At 37.6% G+C, this 25,485-nt stretch overlaps 1 protein-coding gene across 3 annotated transcripts in view; it reads right to left on the bottom strand.

Moving 5' to 3' along the window:
- The window catches only part of DGKI (diacylglycerol kinase iota), a 397,015-nt gene that overhangs the window by 62,026 nt on the left and 309,504 nt on the right, over nucleotides 1-25,485 (bottom strand). For all 3 annotated transcript variants that reach the window (XM_054726100.1, XM_054726102.1, XM_054726101.1), the window contains 2 exons: nucleotides 14,183-14,262; nucleotides 11,924-11,968 (listed from right to left, as the gene is read on the bottom strand). In XM_054726100.1, the coding sequence (XP_054582075.1) occupies nucleotides 11,924-11,968; nucleotides 14,183-14,262 (125 nt within the window). The remainder of the gene's footprint in view (nucleotides 1-11,923; nucleotides 11,969-14,182; nucleotides 14,263-25,485) is intronic.

Genomic DNA, 25,485 nt, shown 5'->3' with positions numbered 1-25,485 from the left:
CTACATAGGTATAAAATTTCCCCCTACGAAGAAAATATCTGGAGGTAGAACCCATCATTCTGTCTTTTACAAGGTGAGTCTGTATGCTAAAGGCTTAGAACAAGACGTAAATTACCAGAACAAAAGGGATACATTTTATTATTAAAAAGCTGGGGTATATGGAGTTTTTAATATGAATGGATTCTTTAAATTAAATAATTGACAGAAGAAATTTGGTCTCACTGAGGACTGGTACCAAAATTTATATTTATATGAGTAGAATTGATATGGCTATGGATACAGAGTTAAACACATATTCCTCTTTTTTGGACTGGCTTTGTCACCTTGCTGATTGAGCTAAATAAAATCTTGACAAGTGCTCAATAACTATATGAGAATTATGTTCAATATCTTGAGAATTATATTTTGACAAATATAAAATATGAGCTATTTTCTTTTTCAGAAACTTAAGGTTCCTAATGTTACCAACATGTCTCTGTTTGGTGAGAAATGTAATAATAAATCAAGAAATTTGTAAGGTATTTGAAATATTTAGAGGAAACTATGAAAGTGAATAAATAAACATCTTAAACAAATATGGCTATCTTCTCTAGGAATAAAATAACTTGAACACCAAGGATAGTGTCTGAATTTTGATGTGGAATGTGCTACAAAGACTACTATGAAAAAAATATCCTAATTCCCTAGGTTAAAATCTGCTCTGAGAGAATACAGAAATACTTGATTTATCATTTTAAAAACCTAAAGATTAATAATGGTATTGCTAGAATATTCAAATTAGAAAATGTTGGATATTATTTAGTCTAATGTAATAAAATGCAGATTAACATATTGCCTCAGCCACATAACTTGCTTACGCACAGGCTGATAAAGTAATACTGATATAATTATATACCTCTTTATGTGAGAGCATCCGTGTCTGGAGAATTTTATGCAAGTGTTTGACTTTTCTTTGTTTATTTTGCTTATTTTCTGGTCATTTATTTAGTCTGACCTTAATTCATGAAGCCTTTGATATCAATCAATTTCCTTAAAGGAATTTTGGTTTAAAGTGAATTTCATAAGTTTACTCTGTGAAAAACACACTGGTTGCCACAGAGCTCAAATCACTTCAAATAGGTTCCAATAGACCCTTAAATAGGTCCAACAATCCTTGAACTCCCTCATGTTTTTATGCTAAATTCGGGGTGTCTAAATCAAGTATGTCCATTTTACTGGGTAGAGGAACCACTGTTTTCTACAGATTATCAAACTCTCCAAAGGTTAAAAAGCTATTAATTTAAATAATCAAATGTTTAGGTCAGAGACAATTCAATAAAAGAAGATTTTAATCAGTAAAAAGCCTTAACAATATCCAGACACACAAAAATAGGAATTATTACAAAGTTACTGGTGATTATAGCATCAAATAATGGAGGCCCTCTGAGCTTTGTAGCTATTCTCTTGGTAGGGTGCTAAATTCAGGCTAATTCCTAAACAGAAGGATTCAATGAACTTGTTGCTTATTCCTATCCATGGTCCTTCCCAAATGTTTTTCAGCCCTTCAAGTAAGGCACTGTAAGTTCTTCTGATGGTTATTTAAAAAACAAAAATAGACAAGAGGAAAACGTATTTACATGGAGAATTGGATTACCTTAATAATTGAAGTTAAACAATACTTCACTAATTTAAGGCACAGGAATTTCATGGAAAAAAATATTGAAAAATATCGGACACTTTCCCCATCACCTGAAGATTAAATTGCAATCTTAGAAAATGGCTACAGAAGCACAAGTACAGCCTTAACTTATCTGAAACGGCTTCCCTAAACTAGGTTTGCCTCCTCTCCTGCCTTTTTTCAACCTTGTTAAAAACAAACAAAAAACTCTTAACGGGATAATGAGATCCTATGTTGAAAGTCATTTGAATTCCAATGGAAAAATGTACTATCCACCCAAAATAGGGATTATTCATAATGCAATGCAATCAAATTAGTTATTTTAAAAATTTAAGTGTTATAAAAGAAAATACAGAAAAACAGTGAAACCTCAACAGTTTTCTTTTTTTTTCCTCAACAAAAACTTCCATTAGATCTAGTGTAGCCACACACATATATGCAGATGGAAGGATCTCACCTGCATTAGGACCCTAAAGTTGAAGATTTTCCTGAAATCAGTGTTAAAATGATGTTTTGATGTAGCAGATTGACAAGATAGAAAACATACTCACACAATATACCAACACACTCTAAGACACAAAAAAGTCTGGCTACTAAGCACACCCAGATGCTGGGACTTCATCTAAGAGATCTGAGGGAGAAGACAAGGGAAATCTGGTGGGTAATGAGATTATTGTATTTCATCTGAGTTGAAAAACTGAGTAAAAAGTTACTTTTAGTAAGAAAGTTCTACTTTGGAAAACTTAAAATTTTGTAGGATGAAATCAGAAGACTAAGAATTGAGATGACAAAAATGTTCTTGTCCTTGAATAGTATTTAAGTATCATAGGAAAGACAGATGGATAAATGGGAAGAAAAATACATGTAACGGACTGTAGATGATCTAGCCTCAGTTAAGTAGCAAGCCCAGAGGCATGGAACTCTGATGGCCAAGAGCACTAACTGTGAGCACATGGCATCCCTGGCTCCATCACCTACTAACTAAGATTTTAGGCAAGTTCCTTACCTATTCTGTGCCTTGGATGCTTCATTTGTGAAATGGCTACCGTAGTGCCTACTGTAAAGAGTTCTTTTGAGGAGTAAATGAAATGGCATGTGAAATGCTTAACTCATTACCTGGAGACTATTATGCTAAGTGAATAAACCAGTCAAAGAAAGACAAATACCATATAATTTCACTTATATGTGGAATCTAATGAACAAAATGACAAACAAAGTAGAAACAGACTCATAGATACAAAGAACAGACTGACAGCTGTCAGAGGGGAGGGAGGTTGTGTGAAATAAGTGAAGCAATTAAGCAAAGAAGAAAAAAATCATAGACACAGACAACAGTATGGTGATCACCAGATAGAAAGGGAGTAAGGGGAGGTAGAGGAGGGTAAAAGGGGGATAAATGGTAATGGAAGGAGACTTGACCTGGGGTGGTGAACACACAATACCATACACAGATGATGTATTGTAGAATTGTACACTTAAAACCTATATAATTTTATTAACCAATATCACCCCAATAAATTCAATTAAAAAAAATAAATTCTTAACCTATTGGCTAGTACATGTCAACATGCAGATACTGGGGCAGCTGGGATGACATTATTTTACCTAAAGCAATTTTGACCTTTAAACACAAGAGGAGCTCACCAGCCACATTTCAGACCAGATCTTTCAGATGGTGCTATATCAACACTACACTACTTTACCCATAAATGCATTTGTTATGAGTTTTTGGGTTTCAAAGAAAAGAAACAGGACAGATTCATGTAAGTGGACACAGAAAAGAGTGACATCAAATAAAGGCTGAAATCATGCCATTATTGATTTGGTGTTTGTAGGACTTGTCTTAATCAGCAATTCAATGCCTCTTTTCACAGTATTAGCAACTACACAATTGTCTTAAATACAGGGTATTGTCTTCAAGATTGAATATCTTGTATCACCAACAGCAATAATTTTCAGAACAGTTTATTTTACTGACCTTGCCCCATTCAATAGTATTCCCCATTTTTTCATTTGCTGATTTGGGTTGTCAGTTGTCACACAACTATCCATTATTTTACTCCTATGACATAATTATGACCAATCTCTTCACTGTGTAGTTATTAAAGCTAACATAGTGCAAGGCATGTGATTTGTAAGGTCATAAAGGAGAACAAAGCATTGGCCAACTCTTCAGAGGGTGTCCAATGCACTGTGGGCCACCTGGGTCTTCCCGAGTTCGTTTCTTGCTCCAATTTTTGGAGTTGCTGTATGTCTAATTTATCAGATTGCAACTTCTTTTCCAGAGGGATGGCCATTGTGATTTTAATTTATTTCCTAAACTATTGTCAGAAGTCACCGATTTTGAGGAAAGGGTTTTTGAGTCAGCTGCCCCAAGAATTGGAGTCTGGTAATGGAAATAGCAGAAGACTTCACTGGAAAGCTCATGGAAGGCTCAACTCACATTTAAGAAAGTCCTTTCCTTTCAAGTCTAAAGTTTGGGGCTCACAACCAACCTATGGTGGGGGCAGAAGTTTTCAAATAGCCCTGACACTGATGTGTAGCTAAGATGTGCCAGTGGTACAATCCTAAATCATACACTCCACCTATACAGAGGCCAGCTGTCATAATGTCAAGTAGAGCAGAAGGCTGCTGAGTCTTGCTTTTCCTTTATCGCTCCTTCTACTTTAAGACCTCCACCTACAGCGTCTGCCCTGATTCATTCTCATTGTCTGGCATTAAAAGGTAATTGCAACAAGCTGTCAATTACTCAGTGAATATCATTTTAGGGACTGGTACTCATTCTTTCCTTTTTTCAAATCTGCAGTATACTGACAGTATACTCCCTTTTTTTATTCAGGGAATTTTTCCATAAACATTGTTCTTCTGTATTCCTTGATGGTTCTATATTAAATAAAAGTTAGACTTATCAGTCCTTTTCTGTTATTTGATCTACTGAATACTCTCATATTTGGGGAATGTCCCCCAGCAGAATATGTATAAGAAAAATGACTAGAATTACAAAATCATCTCACTTGGTTGTAGGGTTAGTTGGCCAATGCTAGAGTTCATTTAGAAATATTAGGCTACAGTCTAATTTAGTGGGTTGATTTTAATCCATATTTTTATGCTTATTCTAAATCCATATTCATTGTGTCATTAAGAAGGTGCATAATCTAGCCCCTATACAACCATCTACCTTACTATTCTTCCTGAATCTTATTTCTAGCACCTAAAAGCAATACACAAATGAAAAACTGGAGCATTGAGAATTTAAGTAAACTCTCAACAGTATCCATTTTTTAGGTGGTGGAGTTGCAATTCAAATGAATGCCTTTTTTTTACTACACAGCCTGTGATCTTATATGGCAGGTTTTAATGGCTTCTAGAGGAATTAGAATTATTTGGGGTTTTGAAGAATTGGTGGGGGAGGATGATTGAATATGCTTAAGTGAAGTTTTTTTTTTTTTTAACTCAGCTCAAGCAAAAACATGAAGAAAGCAAAAGCTAGGAAGATCTTAATGGCTATGAAGACCTTCCTTCGACTCTGATATTCAAGGATTTTTTCATAGTTACAGCTTTCGTTAACTGTCAAACTAATCCTCCATATTTCTTATCACAGTTCACTGCCTGGTAACTCAGAAGTTTTCCTCCCTCAAAGTTTCAGTCACTGATGCCTGTGCACTTTCCACTCCTATGAACCTGTCTGCTTAAGAATCCCATAGAAATGGGATAATCAATGAGAACAGTAGAGAACCACAATCCAGACACCAGGAACTGAGATAACATTCATGTAAAGGAAATTCTGATTACAGAATTTAGATAACTTTGCTTGTACATGTTGTGTGACTGCAGTTCTAAGCTTCATACCAATATGGGCCAATATTAGTAGGTTGTTTAGCATTTGATGTGGTTATAATTTCTGCTACAATTTTTTATTTTCAAATCTGCACAGTGATGCTTATTGCAATACTGTTTACAAAAACAATGTATAGCAACAAAAACTGTATATAACCTAAATTTCTACCCACAAAGATAGGGTTAAATATATACCTAGACTAGAGCAGAGTTTTTAAAAATTGGGTTAGAGTATTATTTATTAGCAAGATATAATGTCCATGGTATATTATTGTTAAAAATAAATAGTGGTATAATGTGTACAGCTAGTGCACAAAGAATATAAGTACATTTTTATTTTGAAAAAACAAACGAAACATCACATAGGTCTATGTGTGTAGCTTTGTATAGATGTGGAAAAGGGTACAGGAGGATGTATAGCAGAAAGGTGCTACACTAATGTCTACTTTAGGTGGAGAATTGAAAACCAAGCAGAAATCTAGAATTGTATACCATCAGAAAACTAAGATAATCCAGGATTATAAAACCTGGCAAATTTCATGACATAAGTAGTTAATGAAAGTCAAGAAAAATGCTTTAAGGATCTTCATATTAAAGACAAATGCATATTTGGATGAATTAAAATGGAGCAGTAATTAAGAGAAGCTGATTGTCAAAAAGGAATCATATGCCCTAGCTGGTTTGGCTCAGTGGATAGAGCGTCAGACTGGGGACTGAAGGGTCCCAGGTTCGATTTCGGTCAAGGGCACATGCCTGGGTTGTGGGCTTGCTCCCCAGATGGAGGCGTGCAGGAGGCAGCCAATCAATGATTCTCTCTCATCATTGATGTTTCTATCTCTCTCTTCCTCTCCCTTCCTCTCTGAAACCAATAAAAATATATATTTTTTAAAAAAGGAATCACAATAACTTAAAGGCGGTCCATGAACTTCTTTCTGACTTTCTTCACTAATGATGGCCACATAGGACACTAGGTTCTTATATACTCAGGATTCACATGATTCCTACATCTTGTCTATCTACACGCCTTCCTTTCCTACTCAAAAAGGAGAATCAGAATACAGGTGAGTGATGGTAGTAAAGAGGTAATCCTGAATTTGCTACAACTTTGTTTTAAATAACTCTAATTGCTAACACATTGTGGGTGATACACCTCCCATCATTGTGTCCTCACAGAGGGCCACACAGTCGTAGAGTGTGTGGCCCTTGCAATAATATGGCCTGATTCACAGGGGCAACAGAAGAGTAGCCATCAGTGTGGTATGAACCATGAATCGGCCTTGAACAGGAAAGCGGGGGTGAAAAGAAACAAAACAGCCCTTACAAGAGGTCAAACTTTGGTCCCAGGCAGACCTTGACTTCATGGACCAGCTTGAGTGAACATGGCAAAGTTTATGTCACTAAACAAGAATGGTTAGAAGTATGTTTGCTTTGTGAATATACAGACGTAATTTCTGATAGAACCATAAAAAAAGTAAGCAAGTTTAAAAATATGCACCTGTCTGCAGACACTTAAGAAGTGTGATTGTGTGAACGTAGCTTACATTTCAGGAGGTACTCATATCATTACCTGGGCTGTGCCCCTATCACCTCAATAGCTTTTGGTGCTAATTTAGGGCTTCCAGTTTCTTCAATCCTCTCACATTGCATAATCAAATCAATGATTCATCAAAGAGATAAGGTACTTGACTTGCTCATTTTTTGGTTTGTTATTTTTCTTCACATAAATGGTGTGATTTAGATGGATGTAACTGTCATTGCCTTATAATGTAGGCAGAATGAGGTAACCTTGGACATACCATGCTCCTTTCTACTTTAAATGTATTAACCCTCTAAAACTTCATGCTCTATAGACAAATAATATTAAGAAATACTGCCCATTTCAAAAACCCTGATAGGTGAATTTTCTCTTTTGAAAATGCTAATAGAAAATACGTTTCTCATGTTAAAAATAGAGTCATATGCACAAAGCAAACCTATTTCTTTCACATATATATTTAAGTCAACTGGCATGAATTATATGTAATTGGTAAGGAAATTATCTAAAACACTATTTGGCATGCATATGCCAAACTTGCCCTTAATTTAGATTCAATTACTCATAGCTGATGCACACATAATTTAATGAAGGCACAGCACTCCCATTACACACTCTAGTAGATTATCCAATTAAGCAATATTCACCCAGCATTTAACTATACCTTCACTATGAATGAAATTCATTTTCTTTCATAAAATGCCGGGAAGACATAAGCAGAAGCAAATCAGCAGTCCCTTTGCACTGGGAATCCCTGTTTCATTTAATAATGTCCAGTTAATAATTACTTTACTTTCAAGTTTCTTTCCTGTTTGCCTATCCAAATTTTCCTTCTGCCTGCCTTGACATCTCCTGTGCTCAACCCATCTATTTAGGTATTGTCCCTTCTAGTTTCATCACCAAGTTATATGCAATGTCTCTTTATCCTTGGTGAATGGATCCATCAGGGATGGTTAAAAATACGTGTTTTGCCGAAGCCAGTTTGGCTCAGTGGATAGAGCGTCGGCCTTTGGACTCAAGGGTCCCAAGTTCGATTCCGGTCAAGGGCATGTACCTTTGTTGCGGGCACATCCCCAGTAGGGGGTGTGCAAGAGGCAGCTGATAGATGTTTCTCTCTCATCGATGTTTCTAACTCTCTATCCCTCTCTCTTCTTCTCTGTAAAACGTCAATAAAATAAAAAAAAATTTTTAAAAATACGTGTTTATGTAACTGAAATGCTCAATATCGTTAAAATTATTATGGTATTTCAAAACTCTTTACCACCCACAACACTTGCAGCAGAATACGGAAATGGGATGCCCATTTCCAAAACCAGTGTTGAAAAATGAATAAATAGTTATGGTATAGTAGGAGATGGGAATGAGAGCTATTCTAACATTTTCAAGAGCCCTTTTTGTGAGTGAGAAAGTCCTCCATTAACAACTGTGTGTGTGTGTGTGTGAGTGTGTGCATGTGTGTGTGTGTGTGTGTGTGTGTGTGTGTGTGTATTAGCAGCAGTACTGCCTTCACTTGTACCAGCAAAAGCAAACAGAACTGGCCTCAGGCAAGTCTTATTTTAATTCCTTCTACAATCCATTTCTGATAGCTTTGATCTAGCCCAAAGGAACATTCTACAAAATCCCTAACTCCTGTCCTTCTTTAAGATAAACTAATTCCCAGAATGACTTCCTTAAACTTGTTTCAACCCATCCATTGAAATACTCTTCTAAAATCCAGAAAACAAATTAAAAAGCGAGAGATTTCAAAGAACAGGAAGAGATGAATAAGGACAAGATAAATAAATGAAGTATTTGTGGGCCAATACTGTTTGCCTAGGACTAGACAGAGTTCTGATGAAATACAACTCAAATCTATCCCACAGAGGAAGATTGGGTAGGTGTGCAAGAAAAAATAAAGAGGAGGTCAGAGGACGAGCAAGTGGATATGAATTCAGGTCTGACTAACTGACCAAGAGTTTTTCCTTATGGAAATAAAAGGCATCTCCAAAGGATACAAATTCTTTTCAAAAATGTTACATCTACTTTTAAATATTACAACCATTCTAGTGTTAATTGTAAGTAAATTCATTCTTAAAGAAAAAAAAAACTAGATAGATCCCTTTTTGAAACTACTACAAAATCCTATTATATTCATTAAAATATCTAATTATTAGCTCATAACATTCTGGAAAGCACACTTTTGTGTGCCAACCACATCAGTACTTCATGAGTCTTATCCTGGGGAAATGGAGAAACTGAGTGTCTACAAAAAAAACCCCACAAATTGTGGCTGGTTCCATTGCTCCTGGTTCTTGGCTTATTCTGCCTTCCCATATCCAGGTGCCTCTATTTCCTTCATTATTTTCTCTTCCTGCTCCTCTTTCTCTTTCCCTGCCTTTCCCCAACTAGGACCTACATCTGCCTGTGGAACCTAGTCATGTCCTGAGGCTCATCAAAATGACTCCAGATTTTTTATGTTCCTCACTATTGACTAGTGGAATGACATTTAGGGCTGGATACTCCTTTTTGTAGGGGACTGTCCCATGCATTGTAAGATGTTTAGCAGCATCTCTGACCTCTACTCAACAGAATTCAGTAGCACCTCCTCCCCCAATAGTGACACACAAAAATGTGCAAATTGCCAAACTTCCTGTTTGAGGGAAAAAATGTCCCCTAGCTGAGAATCACTGGAACGGTTGAATTTGCTTCACTTCTTACCAACTTTAGGACTTAGAGTTAACAAGGGATAGAATGAAGACCAAGAGGGAGCAGAGAAACAAAGAGCTCAAAAAGCATCTATATCAAACAGGGAGGCAGAGTCCAATTTCTCTATGAATTCTAGATTATCTGCCAAGCTCAGGAACATCTGTGAACACAATGCATTGTGCTTGTCTAAGTTATCGCTTACAGGTTACATGAGATGCCATTTCAGATGGAGGGGCCTTTGTGTTTTGACCTTAGAGACGGTGTCAGCTGGAATTTTGAGCAGGCTATAAATATCCAACACACTCTTGTATAACCCATTATGCCTTGTTAGGTTAATACAAGGTGTCACTTCTGAGCTGTAGTGCTTTGTTGGCAATTCACTATGAATTTGGGAAAGGAAGAAACCACAATGCTCAAATGACTAGAAACCGCCACTAACAAGGCGCTGTGGGCGCTTGTACTCCTTTCTGAATGCTGGTTTTTTCTTGAGTTCTCTCTAGCCTTAGAAAATAGCCAGCTAAAATCCCACCTGCAAATTAGTGAGCTGAGAGGATTTTCTCAAGATTTAGACTTGCTGGCATTTACTCGTTCTATCACAGTTAGTTCTCCAAGCATATTTAGTGCCACCTCATACAAGAAAGTTTGTTAAAAAGCATGTAAGGCTTTTTGTGGTCCACGTTTCCTACAGGTTTCTCCTACATCACCCTCTAACTCCCACTGAGACAGAGATTCTGATATGATGGGCTTCTGCATTAGGAAAGAAAAGATTTAGTATTACATTGCCTGTCAGTGGGTTTTGTCACTTTCTACATAAAACTAATAGCACCTCTTTTGCATGTATTGTCTGTGCATCCTCAGAAAAATAGACAACCAATCTGCATCTTTCAGCCTCTCCACAGCATTTGACACATTTCATTATTTCCTTCTTCTTTGAAATACATTTCACTCTTTCCTATCATAACACCACCTTCTCCTTAATTCCAGCTTTCCTGCTGCTCATCAGTTTCCATGACTCTTCTTTTATAACTATCTTTTGTTATCATTGAAAGTATTACATATGTCTCCCTTTCCCCCCATTGACCCCTTCTAGCCCGTACCACACACCCCCAGCCATCCCTGTGTCAGCCAGCCTCAGGGTAAATTAGGCTGCCTTGCTGATGGTACAGGGTGTCCATTTGCAAGGGAAGAAAGCTTCCAAGAGGCTACAGGTACAGGGTTGTAGAAAATGGTGCTTTTGTTGTTTATGCAAAAGGATGCTAAACTGAAAGTTTTAAGTATAGCAAAATACTTAAAAACCTACCGGGAGGTGCTAATCCCAGATTTACAAGTTTAGACATATTTAAACCCCTCCTCCACGTAGATGTAGAAGAGCCTAGGAGAGGAGTTATTTAGAGGGAGCCACTGGCATGCTCTGACTCCCACACCCCCTTCCCAGCAGCAAGTTCATGGGCCCTCGCAGTTCAGGGTGACACTGAGCACTGGGATCTGAGTCCTGCCTGAGAAATCTAATGGGAAGAGGATGGCTGGACAGGCCTGTGTAGCACAGCAGAGGTGGGAAAGGGCTGGAAGAAACTGAGCACACAAAGACTGTTTAGGCGAAGAGCATGTGAGTGTTCTGCCTGGACTGGACGCAGGTCTTTAGAGAGAGGCTGGGTTTATTGGATCCTGTCCAAAAGGCCAGAATGGGCTAATCAGATTGCATTTTAGAATGTTTGCGTGATGGCTGTGGGAGGCAGAGAATTCACTTGCCTGGGGGTAAAGGAGAATTGTACAGCCCTGGTTGCTAACGCCGGTCATCTTGGACCAGGGAAACATCTAGTCCAGAGGTGAAGTCGATAGAAAAGGAGAACAGAGCAAAAAGACCAGCAGAAAAAGGACGCATGAAGCATGGCCAAATGGCACGTGAAATCCACCCTTGATCTGAATTCTTTGCTGATGTGAATCAATAGACTCTTGCCCTGTCAAGTTAGAGTTGAGTTTTCTAGCATTTGGCACTGAGAAATCACTTCATTATATAGTCTTTTCTAAATGACCTGGGAGAAAAACCACAGCCCAAATTTGAGCCAGACTAAGAATGTCCAAAACCAAAAAATTGCAAACGAATCACAATGCCAACTTCACTAGGTTCTCGGTGTAAGCCCTCTCTCTGGGGAAGATGTGGACTCTAATCCAAATGAGATGTTCAACTTGGAGGGTCAAGTATATGTTACCTGGTAATGAACTCTGTGGGAGCCAGAAGAAACTGATTGCAGGTCCTAGTGAGAAAATGGAAAAAAATATATATCCAAACCTTAAGATTAGTTTGAACAAGCTGCTGCTACAACTCTATCCCCTGAACTCCCAATTTAATATTATTAAAGTCATCTGGAAAGTATCTAACTCACCCAAATTCCTCAAGGTTAAACAAAGAAGACAATGCCAAAAATAATAAAAGCACACCAAGTTGGACTGAGAGAAGAAAGGCCATTCGGCTATAGAAACTTGTAAATTTTAAATAGTGTTTACAGGTGACTGATATATTACAATTCCAAGGAAAAAGATGACCAAAAGTAAAAGACAGCAACTTTGTTCTAATAAATGGGGGTCATGTTTAATTTGCACCTGATCTTTTGGCGTGTGAAGAAAGCTTCTAAAAGTCCCCTTTTAAGCACTCCGAAAGAATGTATTTATCTTAGACCAAATACATACTGTCCTGGTAATTGTGTTTATACTGATAAGTTGCTTGGCAAACACGGGTTTTCACAGACTGCAAAGAGAAAATCACTGGGCTCCTCCGCATTATCATGGAGAACAAATTAACACGGTTGGAATTAATGAGGTTTTACTGGCAGATTCCGAGAGCCTGGATCCCTTTATAAAGTTTTATAACTAAGTTGTCGCCATCGTCATGTCCCGCAGGCTTCTTTGTTAATGAGTGTATTGCTTCTGTTCACAAATGTCAGCAATCCTGGGTAACTGTGTTCTCATACCTGCTTCCCACTAGGATTCATCAACTTTCTCTCTGTGCCCAGGTTAGTTTTAAAATGTTGCCTCTATAAGTTCACTCTTTCCCCGCCTGCCACCCCCCCCCCTTTTTTTTGAATCCCACTCCTTGTGGAATATTGGTGTGATGTGCATGGCAATAAGTTGATTTTCAACAGTTATGTATTTTAGCTACTGTGAAATCTTGTTACTTGAGTGTTAAGGGGGAAAAAAACATTTGGTAGCAATTATGATTAACTTTCGATTGCAGATTTATTGAGTGTGGTTCCACAATAAAATGCAAACATGATTTTGAAAAATGAGATACAGTGTCCCTGAAATATTGATTTGGACCTGAGTCACATGCTAAAAAGTTCACAAATTTTAACATGTTAAAATTATCCTTGGTGAAAAATAACCAAGGAAGGCACAAGTATTAGATTTGTTGACTTTTCTTCTCTCACCCATATCAGTATTCAAAATTTAGCATTTAATCAAAAATATTTTGCATTCACAATTTCTCTATCTTTTACAATGCTGAAGAGAAAAATTAATAATTTTTCACATTACTTTATGCCTCCTACCTGAAAATATTTCAAGAGAAATAAAATCTAATGTTTAAAGCTAAGTGGCTACAACTTGATAGGATTTTAAACACTATATATCTTCTTAATTTGTGCCATTTATGTATGCATAATGTGTTGTCTGAAAGAGAGTTGCTAATTTGGGGGTACCTATTAGAATCACCCAATAGCTTTAAAAATACAAATGTCTAGGCCACATCCAAAACAAGTGATTCTAATGTGCATCTTTAATCAAGAAACAATGCTAAATAGTGGCTATTTATGCTCTTTACCATTTGTAAAATAAAGGAAGTGACTACCCCCCCCCCCTCAAAGTTTTATACAAGTAACCAATGATCACTGCAGGGAGGGGGCTGGGTCTCCTGGCTTTGCTGGTGCAGTTTAAGTTCATGGGAAGGTCATATATGAGATCTCTTCCTCTCTCTTTCTCTATGGTAAGACCAGATTGAGAAAAAAAAAAAAGATTATTCCTTTGTGTTCTGACACAAGTGTCTATGAAATATAGAACATTTTTATTTCCTGTACAATTTACCTTTTTTTTTAAGTCTAGCTGTCTCTGACAAAAGACTGTGCTAGATACAAAACATTAAATAAGCCCAAACCTCTGTTTTCTTTCATCATTTATTAGTGCCCTTCGAAATTCTGTAGAGCTCAAAATTACAGGGATGTAGTCTGGCTATGGTTCCAAGCTCCGGTATGGATCACAGGAGAACAACACCACACTCATTAACCCAATCGATCCTTTCCCATTTTACCACCTGAGTAGGAAAACCTATAAACCTATGGTGTGTGATTTAAAGACAAGGCAACCACATTTCCATTTCCTCCCCAAATGCATCATTTCGGAAACAAATAAAGATGGCTGGGTATTGTTTAAAAAAATGGAAAAGTGAGCAAAATGTATACTTGGCTATAGAAACTCACCTCCTGTAGGCGATCTATGTACATACGGCAAGTCTCCAAGTCACAGTCTCCACGCACAACTAGAATACCCAGAGGAATGGCTAAGGAGGGAAGAAAAGAGAAAAGTCTAGAATAAAATATTTGATTTTTCTAGATTGGCATATATGTGTTTCTGAGGGTTTAAAAAATCTCAAAAATATGATTTTTCTTTTGGATAGTTCAATCCAAACTTCTCCCTATACCTCCTTTCTGATCTCAATCTCTCCATTTCTGCAGTTGTCACACTTTTCTTGAATGCCACATTGTCCCCTGACACTTGGCCAGCCTTCATTTCACTTCTTCTCATTGGTTCTGATATGAAGTGCAATGTCATGGAAACAGTGGATTGGCAGGACCAGGAAGCTGCTCACAGCCAGCTGATAACATATGCCTCCATTTGCAATAGCCAAAGTACCAGAGAGAAATTAAAAAAAAAATCATGATCCTTGACACTTACTTCTTTGTGTCCAGTATGGAGTTTAATATTTCTGTCTGTTTGCAATAGTTCCCAGTCTGAGAGACTCACCTATTCAAGGCACCATTACTAACGGTGGCCAAAAGCAGAACTAAATAGGCATAATGTTAAAGAAAAAAAAGAAAAAAGAGAGAGAAAAGAAAAAGCTTCTAGAAGGTTAACAGCTTAAAAATCCAATTGATCTTGACCTGGCCAGTGTTGCTCAGTGGTTAGAGTGTCAGCCTGCACACCGGAGGGTCTCAGGCTCGATTCTGATCAAGGGTACATATCTGGGTTGCAGATTCGATCCTCACCCCCAATCAGTGTATGTGTAGGAGGCAATAATCAATGTGTTTCTCTCCTCTCTCTCTCTCTCTCTCTCTCTCTCTCTCTCTCTCTCCCTCCTCTCCTTCCTCCCTCCCTTCCTCCCTCCTTTCCTCCCTCCCTTCCTCTCTTCCACTCTCTCTCTAAAAGTCAATAGAAAAATATCCTCACTCCTCAGGTGAGGATTTAAAAAAATCCAACTGATCTTAAAGCTGGTCAGTTTAAAAATGTGGTAGCAGCAAGTCTGCAGGAAACAATAAAGTGATGCTACTAAAGTGCCTTAAAAACCCTATTTAGGTGGAGACAAGTGTCATACCATGGCTCTATTGGACAGAACCTCCTACTTCAGAAATAACCATAAGATTCCTGAAATACTGAAAAATTATCTCCTTCCCAAAACTTCAAAAAAATGCATGTGCTTATTTCTGATTTTAAAAGTACAATTACACTATTGAATCCATGACTTAATATGAAAATCTCAAAATCTTGAATTAACCAGCTAAAGACCAGCAAGAAGATGATATGACAGTAATACACACTAAAGATTTTTTAAAACCTTTCACTCATTGAATTTATTTTTAAAGCCTAATCATCAATAAATGGATTTGAAAATGCTTTACAATTCAATAATACAGATAATAAAATACATTTAAAGTGCATGGAAAAATCTTGTGGAACTCACATAGTAGAGAAGGCATATATATAAATAAATAAAATAACAATAATCTAACATAAGCTAAAGTAAATATGTGAACTTAGTCTTTTGAAAACTGTAGGAGAGAGGGACTAATTCTTGCCTAAAAGTAAGATTTTAGGCTTTTTGAAGATATGAAGCCACATTAGGTCTTTCAGTTAGAGAAGCAAGGGTGATCGAGGGAAAAAAGAAGAGTCTATTTCTCAATATCACCTCCCAGATTGGTTTCCTCTACAGAGATCAATACCTCCGCCCCATTCCTGTAGCTTCCCAAAGTCTTGCACACATAAAGCTTGAAAGCAGCCATCATCTTCACAACGAAGTGTAAGCCTGTGAATGAGTATGGGCTCTCCCATCAGAAATAAGACTTGTTTGCCTTTACCGCTCCAATGTCTGGTAGAGAAACGGTAGATGTTCAATAAAAGCTTGTAAAAAGAGGAAGGAAGACAGGCTTAGAACCTGTTCAAGTGTGGAAGGGAAGTGTATCTTTAAGGGCTGAGAAAACTTTCCAGGGTAGGCAAAGAAGCAAGGGTTTGGAGCAGGAGGAGAGAGCATGCATTGGGTTGGAGCTTGCCTTTGTTCATTCTTCTCAACACTAAGCAAGAGAGGCAGTAAGCAGAGGGGTAGGAACCCTGCAAGTGTCATATGTTTGAGATATAATAATCTGGAAAATACTTTTTCCCTCTTTTTAAATATAAACAGAAACATTGAAAAAGTCTTCAGTCGGATAGTCATGCATCTTTGACAGAAATGGAAGGGAAGTTCCATAAGGAGATACTTGAAAGAATTGATTAAAGTACTCATCTTCAGCTAGACTACTAAATAGATCCAAATAAGGTGATCCACTGAGGTAAGAGAAGAATAAGGATTTATAATAACTAGTACATAAGGAATGATGAGGAAAAGCTAAAATTTTGGCCTAAAATATAAGTCAAAGTTTGTGGCAGCAGAATATAGTAAAAATTAACATGAGAGCCTATGTTAAAATCTTGCTTAAGGATATCTTCTTTTAATTTCAAATGTGTAAATGTAAAGGAATAAAATTTAATCAATATTTAACTATTTACTTAAATTAGGATACATTCTATAGGAACACTGGAATCCTGTCAACACCCCTGATTTCCTTCTATTATCAACCCTTGGGTTAGTCTGCTCATCCATTCAATGTACTTGGTAGCAGATATTTTAAACCACAATTAGACAATGGATATTTCAGATGTGGAACCAACAAGGAATAGCCAGGGGAAGTTTTCAAAGATGTGTCATTCACTTCTACTATGAGTATAAAATCAGCAACTTTGCCTGTTCCTCAAGAAGCTTATTAAGAGAAATGATGCTTTTTATTATTAGCTATTTCTTGGCATTTAAAAAAAAAAGAAAAATGCCTCCTCTACCACAAGGTCATTGCATGATTACTGACAATTGTTCAATTTATCCAGGGTGTGGTAGAAAGGATTTACAGCCATTCTCTCTGGGGTTCAACTCCCAGCACTAATTTGGTTTTATGAATTACCCACGATAGCTATTTGGTCATGCAAGTTACTCAATTCCTCTGATCCTTGGATTGAAGACTATAGTCCGTAGGTATCTTCTAGGACTTTGTGACTATTAAATGCAGCACTATATCTAAAGATGGATAACCAAAACATTGATTACTTCTCCTTCACTCCCTTGACTCTCTTTCGAGCATCTTTAGCTAGAAAATGGATTCATCCAATCATCTATATTTTCATTTGTCATAATACTATAAAGATTAGCTGGTAATAGTTCTATAAGTTATATTCCTGTTTACTTAAAACTAACTTCTATTTTTCTGCAATGGGAAAAATAATTGTAATGTAAAAATACTGTAATCTGACATTTCCATTGGGGGCCTTACGTGGTTAAGAGAAAACAAAAGTTGTAGGAAATTACCACCTTCCTTTTCTCTTTGTCCCTACCTAGTTGGATCAAATGTGCTTCCTAATTTCTAGTAACTGTATTCCCTGGTTGGTTGAGGACAAATTTCTTTCCCTTACTCTATACCCTACCTTTCTTATCCTTGCTTTCTTATTCACTTCTCTGTCCCTCCTATCAAAACATGCTCTCTGATGATTCTTGAGTATAAATGACTAATAATTGATTAAAGTGTTAATCCTCTAAGGAGCACTTGAGTTTTAACATGCCTGACATTTGAGCTAACATAATTGTCACAGGCGGAATTTTGTGTGCCCCCAAAACTGATATGTTGAAGCCTTAATGCTCAAAGTGATGGCATTTGCAGATGCAGCCTTTGGGAGATAATTTGGGTTAGAGGAAGTCATGAGGGATGGTACCCTACTGATAAGGTTAGTGGCTTGATAAGAAGAGATACCATAGAGTTTTCGCTTGTGGGCACTCTCTCTCTCTCTCTCCCCTCCCTCTACCATTTGAGGACACAGCATGAAGGTTGCCATCTATAGCCAGGAAGAGAGCAATCACCAGAAACTAAGTCAGCCAGCACCTTGTCATGGACAGTCCAGCCTCCAGAACTGTGAGAAAATAAATGATTTAAACCACGCAGGCTATGATATTTTGTTATGGTAGTAACCCTAGCCAACTAAGACAATGATAAAGCTTTGATAAATTTAGGTACAGAAATATGAAAGACATTGTGGAATTAACTGGCAATCCTCAGCCCTAAGAAAATTATCCTACCAATTACATCTTCCCAGCCAAAACATGAGCATTGATCTAGCTCCCCCCTCAGGCTTGATCTGACCTCAATTAACCCCCTTTCCCTATTTCAGTTTATATAAATGCTGAATAATTCAGACTGTGATTAAGTTAATTGGTTAAAAAATCCATTATATATTTTATATGTGGATGCTCTGGATTTTATGTGTGAAATAAAATGCCAACAAGTCATACAAATTAATTTTGCCTTTTATACTTGAAGTTAGGACTACTTGGACTCATTATGCAAATTTATGCCAAACAGTGCATAAATTAACATCATTCATCTTCAACAAATCCAAAATCTTCCAGCAACCACTCCACAAGTATACTCTTCTATCTGTAAAAAACTTCCAAAGTACATGCACTGAAATAAAGTATGGTTTCTAAACTATAGATTTCTCCACAAATGATAAGCAGAGTCAGAGAAGAGACCAAGCTCAGGTACTCTTACAAATGGGTTTGAATTGCCCAAAATTTTAAAAACCAAAGTTTTAAAAAGCTATTAAATTGAAATTTCTTAGAGTTTTTTTTTTAAAACATGATTTTATTCATTTTTAGAGAGAGAGGAAGTGAGAGGGATAGAAACATCGATGAGAATCATCAATGGGCTGCCTCCTGCACGCCCCCTACAGGGGATCCAACCTGCAATCTGGGCATGTGCCCTGACCGGGAATCCAACTAGCTACCTCTTCGTCCATGGGTCAACACTCAACCACTGAGCCACACAGGTCGAGCTAAAGTTTTTTAAGAAAACCTGAACAATGTTTTACAAAGAGTTGGAGGTATAATGCAAAAGACAATCAAACAATTTCCTCAAGTGAATTATTTGACTGAAGGAAAACAAAAGACCCTCATGGACCAACTCAGAGATGAAAGCCCTTCCCAGAGATCTCTGCAGCAGATTCTACTCTGGGACAAGAATAAGGAGGTGCCTGAATTACGTTGAGGCCAATGAGTTCACAATATAAGGGACTCTGAAGTAAGTAAAAACACAAATTTTGTGACTTCCTAGGTGCAGAACTATTTCCCATGGCCTGAGCAAGGAGCTGGTCCCGGCACAGGTGCTCTGAGGCCAAGCCTGCTGGCTCAAAGAATTGGCAGTGAGAGGAGAACAGGGCGTGGCCTTATATTAGTGAAGAGCCCTGCCCTTCTAGAAAAACCAGCGATGGCAGAACAGACTTTTACTATACACCTACTTAGGGAGTGTGATCTAATCCATTTTATAGTTAAAGATACACAAACTTCAGTCTTGTTACAAGGGTTATACTGTATACACATGAAGCAATATGACACATTTAGGCCTGGGTGCAATAAATCTGGTTGAACAGGAAAATGATAATAATGATTATCTGATCTAAAGAAGGGAAAAAAGAAAAGGGAAGAGGACGAACAAGAAGATGATGGGGATGAAGGGAAAAGGGGGAAGGAGAGGCCAAGGAAGAGAGGAAAGAGGAGGAAAAAGTAACTTACATAATGATGTAACCAGCTCATCATTTTATTACATCTTTGTCCCAATCCTAAGAGATGAACATCAACATTCCTATTTTTAAAACGAGGAAACTGAGTCTCAGAAAGATTCGGTAACATGCTCTGAATGTAAACATCACAGCTACTAAATGGAACAAAGATTTCCTCCCAAATTTCTTTCACTCAAGAGCCCCTATTCTAAACCATTCCTACTTCCCATCAAACATGGGCCACATAAAGAGTGGAGTCTCTCTGAGCTTTCAACACCGAGCTCAGGGAAGTGAAACCAGAAACCCGTGACATGCTGACCAAGGAGTGAGGATGTAGTTAAAGTTATACAAAAACTGGGGAAAAATGGGATCAGCAGGCGGCAGAGCTATGGTGAACAATTCCAGGCAAAGGAGCAGGACCGTGGGACTCAGATACTATGAGTAAAGTCAAACATATTTTCATAACCACACTTGGCAGTAGCGGAGGCACATTTAAAGACTTCCCACTTCCCTCCTTTTCCAATAGGCCAACTGCAAGGGGTCTGATAGTCTGTGAATCAAGGTTATCAAAACTGTTGACAGGCTTGAGATAACCTTGTACTTAATTTAGGGGTCATAGAATTAAACTGACTGTTGCTTACTTTATAAAGAAATGCAACTATAAAACTGTGAGCAGGATGTTAATCATTATGGGGACAGTAGATCAGACACAAGTACATCAGACTTTAATCAGAATTGTTTTTGGAAAATCACATGGTTTGTTTTGCTATTAAAATCGTTGCATTAGACTTTCCAGTACTGAACTGGAGAGCTGATTGACAATTAACATAAACCAAACATAAAACTCAGGTTCTCATATCAGGTGGGAAAAATTCATTCCTACAGATGTACAAGCTATTCAAAAGTGTTTCCCATGGATTTTTTGATAGAGTGTTTACTCAACATTAATTTCAAATATGGTTAACATTTGACATTATTAAGTTAGTAGTTTTTGCTATAATAGGTATTCTCATTGCATTCATTTTAATGTTTAATTATCCTTGGTAAACATCTACATTCAGGAAAATTATAATTACAGACATTTTTGATTATTCAATTAGATTACCTTGCCCTTGATTCTTATGTGAAGACTCTATATAAAGTAAATAATCATAGTACTAGTTAAAAAAAAAAAAAGGGGGGGGGGGAGGACAACAGGTCCAAAATGGAGTCACTTGTGCTAAGTCCCATGTCAACAACCAAGACGTAATACCTAACCTCATTGCAGTTTTAGCCTCTCCCAGAAATGTGACCTTTAACCAGTCAATCAGAAATTATCAGATCAACACTAGTGAGGTATCTTTGGGAGAGATCCCTGCTTTTCCCTAAAGGAAGGTGACCTTGTCTGAAACAATGTGCAGAACTTTCTTTCTGATTATAAAAGCCTTCCATTCTGTTTGCTATATAGGATGCTGCTTAATTCATGAATTGTTAAATAAAGCCACTTCGATCTTCAAATTTACCAGTTGAATTTTGTTTAACAGTATCTACCTGTCTGGGTGATAGTAAAGATTAAATAAGTCAGTGCCGGTAGAGCACGTAATATCAGAAAATTCATCCTATATTCACCCCCTCTAAGCCTATTAAATTAATCATTTCCCTAATTCTATTATCAGCATGTACTGGTCATTCATAAAGCCTCAAAGCAATTTCAGCAGACCAAATGTGGAGACTTTTATAACAGATAATGTGTCCTACCAGTTTCTAAAGGCTGGAACTAAATCGAAGCATGTAAATAAGAGAACAAAACCTACAAGGAGATGAGAGGAATCACAGGTGGGTGCTTTATGACACAAGCAAAGACTCAGAACCAAAGCAAGAGAAAGCCACCTTTGCCACTAAATCCACATGAAACTCTCAATAGGATTTTTTAAAAGGGAGAAAATGCATAGCAGCTAATTCATTCCCTGCAAGATACTGTGATGTGTTCTTCAAGGTGTTACTATGAAAAGAAAGGGCTGAAAGCTCAGCATTTAAAAATAAAAAGAAAGGATTTAATTTTGTGACACATGAGCAATTACAGTGCAATTCCTGTTAAAACAGAATTGCAGCTAAATGGGGCTATTTACCTGTTCAAATTACAAACAAAACTGTCTTCAGTGGGATCATTAAAAGATGGTACGAGACCTTCTTTTTTAGAAAAAGCGTCTCAGACCTGCAGGTGTTTGCAAAGATTGGGTTTTAAGCTCTAGTATATATGTAAACACATTACAATTGCAGAGGCTCTGTTCAGGCTAAATAAAAAAGCTGTCACTTTCTGAAAAGAACAATAAATAAATCGCAGAGTTAAAATCCATAAAATAGGAAAGTATTTGGAACTGTATGGTAAACCATCAAAAATATAGATCGTTTTAGAATGAATGCATTTTATGTTAATATTCAGAGATATATTTTTAAAAATGACATTTCCTTAAGCATCAATTTTAAGATTTATTGACATAATCCAGTTTATGTCAAGTACTCGTTTTCTTTCCATCAATCTATATGCAGACTTAGGAAACTAAGTCTGAAAAAGAAACTGTTGCCTAGAAAATAGCATAAGAGAAAAGCTAGGTAAGCTTTGTTTTGGTGATGACATTTTAGATACAACACCGAAAGCAAGATTCATGAAAGAAAAAAAACTGATAAGTTAGAGTGCATTAAATGAAAGCTTCTGCTCTGTGAAAGACACTGCTAAGAAAATGGAAAAAAAAAAAAAGACAGACTGGGGGAAAAACATCTTTGTAAAACACATATGTGACAAAAGATTGGTATTCAAAATACACAAAGAACTCTTAAAACTCACAAATAAGAGAGTCAATTAAAAAGTGGGCAAAAGATCTGGACATTGCCCCAAAGATGTATAGATGGCAGATAACCATATGAAAAAGCTGCTCAACATGGTATGTCATTAGGGAATTGCAAATTAAAACACCATACCATCATCACATACCTATTAGAACAGCTAAAATTGAAAAAACTGACAACATCAACTGCTGGTGAGAATGTGGAGCAGCAGGAACACTCATTCATTGCTGGTGGGAATTCAGAAGGGTACCTCCACTTTGGAAAATAGCTTGTCAGTTTCTTTCAAAAGTAAAAAACCCCAAAAAACCTCTTACCACATGATTCAGCAATTGCACTTTTTGGTATCTACCCAAATTAGTTGAAACCTATGTCCCCACCAAAATTTGAACATCAATGTTTATAGCATAATTGCCAAAACTTGAAAGCAATCAAGATGTCCTTCAGCACTAGCTTATTGGAGCATCAGCTCACAGGCTGAAGGGTCCCAGGTTCAATTCTGATTAAGGGCAGGTACTTCCATTGCAGGCTCCATCCCCAGGCCCCCCGGTTAGGGCACATGCAGGAGGCAACCAATGGATATGACTCTTTCACATTGATATTTATCTCTGTCTCTTGCCCGCCCTTTCACTCTCTCTAAAATATCAATGGAAAAAATATCCTCAGGTGAGGATTATGAGAGAGAGAGAGAGAGAGAGAGAGAGAGAGAGAGAGAGAGACTTCAATAGGTGTATGGATGAATAAACCAGTCATCATACAATGAAATATTAGCCAGCAACAAAGAGAGATGAGTTTTCAAGCCATGAAAGACAATGGAGGAACCTTAAGTGCATATTGCTAAGTGAAAGGAGCTAGTCTGATGTGGCTGCATACTGCTTGATTCCAACTATATGGCATTCTGGAAAAGGCAAAATTATGGAGACGGTAAAAAGATGGATGGTTGCCAGAGGTTACAAAAGAGGAATGAATGAATAGGGGGAGCCCAAGGGGTATTTAGGGCAGTAAAACTATTCTATACTAAAGGCCCACTGCATGAAATTTGTGCAGGGGGGAAGGACCTTCAGCTCGGCCTGCACCGTCTCCAATATGGGACAGATCGGGGGATGTCTGACTGCCGGTTTAAGCCCAATCCCACAGTCAGACATCCCTCTTGCAATCCAAGACTGCTGGCTCCTAACTGCTCACCTGCCTGCCTGCCTGATTGCCCCTAACCCCTCTGCCTGCCTGCCTGATTACCCCTAACTGCCTCTGCCTGCTGGCCTGATTGCCCCCTAACTGCTCTCCTGCTGGCCTGATTGCCCCCTAACTACTCCCCTGCTGCCTGATCACCCCCTAACTGCTCCCCTGTCTGCCTGATTGCCCCTAACTGTTCCACTGCCTGCCTGATCGCCCCTAACCACCTCTTCCTCGGCCTCGGCCTCAGACACCAAGGCTTTGTCCGGAAGGACGTCTGGAATGATGTCCAGAAGGTCGTTTGGCTGTCCAGTCTAATTAGCATATTACGCTTTTATTAGTATAGATGATACTATCATAGTGGATTCATATCACATATATGTGAAAACCCCTAACATTGTAGAATACAACTGTAAATCCAAATGTAAAGTATGGCTTTAGTTAATAATGTATTATATTGGCTCATTGATTGTAACAAATGTACAACACTAATGCAAGATGTTAGTAAAAGGGGAAATGTGTGCTCAAGGAGTTGGGGTGATTTGAGGGGCGATATCAAACTCTGTACTTTCCACTTCGTTTTTTTGTATACCTAACACTTGCTCCAAAAATAAAGTTTACTAATTAAAAAATAAAAAAGCAAGAGAAAGTAAACTGTTCTGAATTTCCTAAAGACAGATACTTTGCTGATATCAGCGAACACTGACATACAGAAAAATAAATGTTACCAACTTTCTTACCCATAGTGTTAACACTCTTCAGGAAGTCAACAGGCTAATAGGAATAGGGACTAGAAGTTAAGTCAAGAAGGGAAAGGAGGAAGGAAGGCCCTAAAGGAAAATGGTAGGGGACAAGTGGAATTTTTTCATTTTACCTCATTAGTTCCGAGTATGTCAGGGTCTCAAGGAACTAAAATTCCAACTTGGTAGTTGAAAAAAATTAAACAGAATGAGTTCACAATATTTCAATCCAATGCTTTCCCCCGGTGTGCCACAGTCCATTTTATAGCAACCTGTCATCATTAACTCACTTTTCCCCACCTGGAACCAACAGGGGAAAGTGACAGGCATATTGGCATTCAAGAAAAAACATAACACCTGGGAACTGTATACCTCACCATGCCATGTCTGGGTCTGCCATGGGCTTCAAAACCCCTGGTTCTTGTCATTAAAAATTATCCTAGAGTTTTAATTCCAGAGCTTGAACTAATCAGAATCCTTTCCAAAGTTAATTCAAAATGTCACCCATCAGATAAAAGTACCTGTGTAGTGCTCATTGCATTGTATGTGAAGATAATACTTTGAAGGTATGCTTTTCAGAAACTAGTAGGTTCTTTACAAATCTGGGTTTTGGACTACACATGAAATTCTTCTTTTTATCCTGATAATATACTTACTGAGATGGCAACTCAAGGGACATGCAACTCACTTTTTAAAAAATCCTCTTAAGTGTTTTGGCACTTACAATCTTGAATAACAACCCCTGTGTTCATTTTCACATACTTTTGCAAATGTGTATCATATAAAGAAAGAATTGTGCCAAAATGTTTTCCAGGTCTACAAGTCACTCAATCATTCAGCACAAAGTTTTAAGGATTTTCTTGTCAGGAACAATCCTCATGCTAGGAGTTGGGCATACAACACTGTACCTGCCTTCAAAGTGT

This window comes from Eptesicus fuscus, chromosome 14 (assembly GCF_027574615.1).
Source record: "Eptesicus fuscus isolate TK198812 chromosome 14, DD_ASM_mEF_20220401, whole genome shotgun sequence".
NCBI classification, from domain to species: domain Eukaryota; kingdom Metazoa; phylum Chordata; class Mammalia; order Chiroptera; family Vespertilionidae; genus Eptesicus; species Eptesicus fuscus.
The sequence above is the reverse complement of the archived record's forward strand: the minus strand, read 5'-3'. Positions and strand labels throughout refer to the sequence as shown.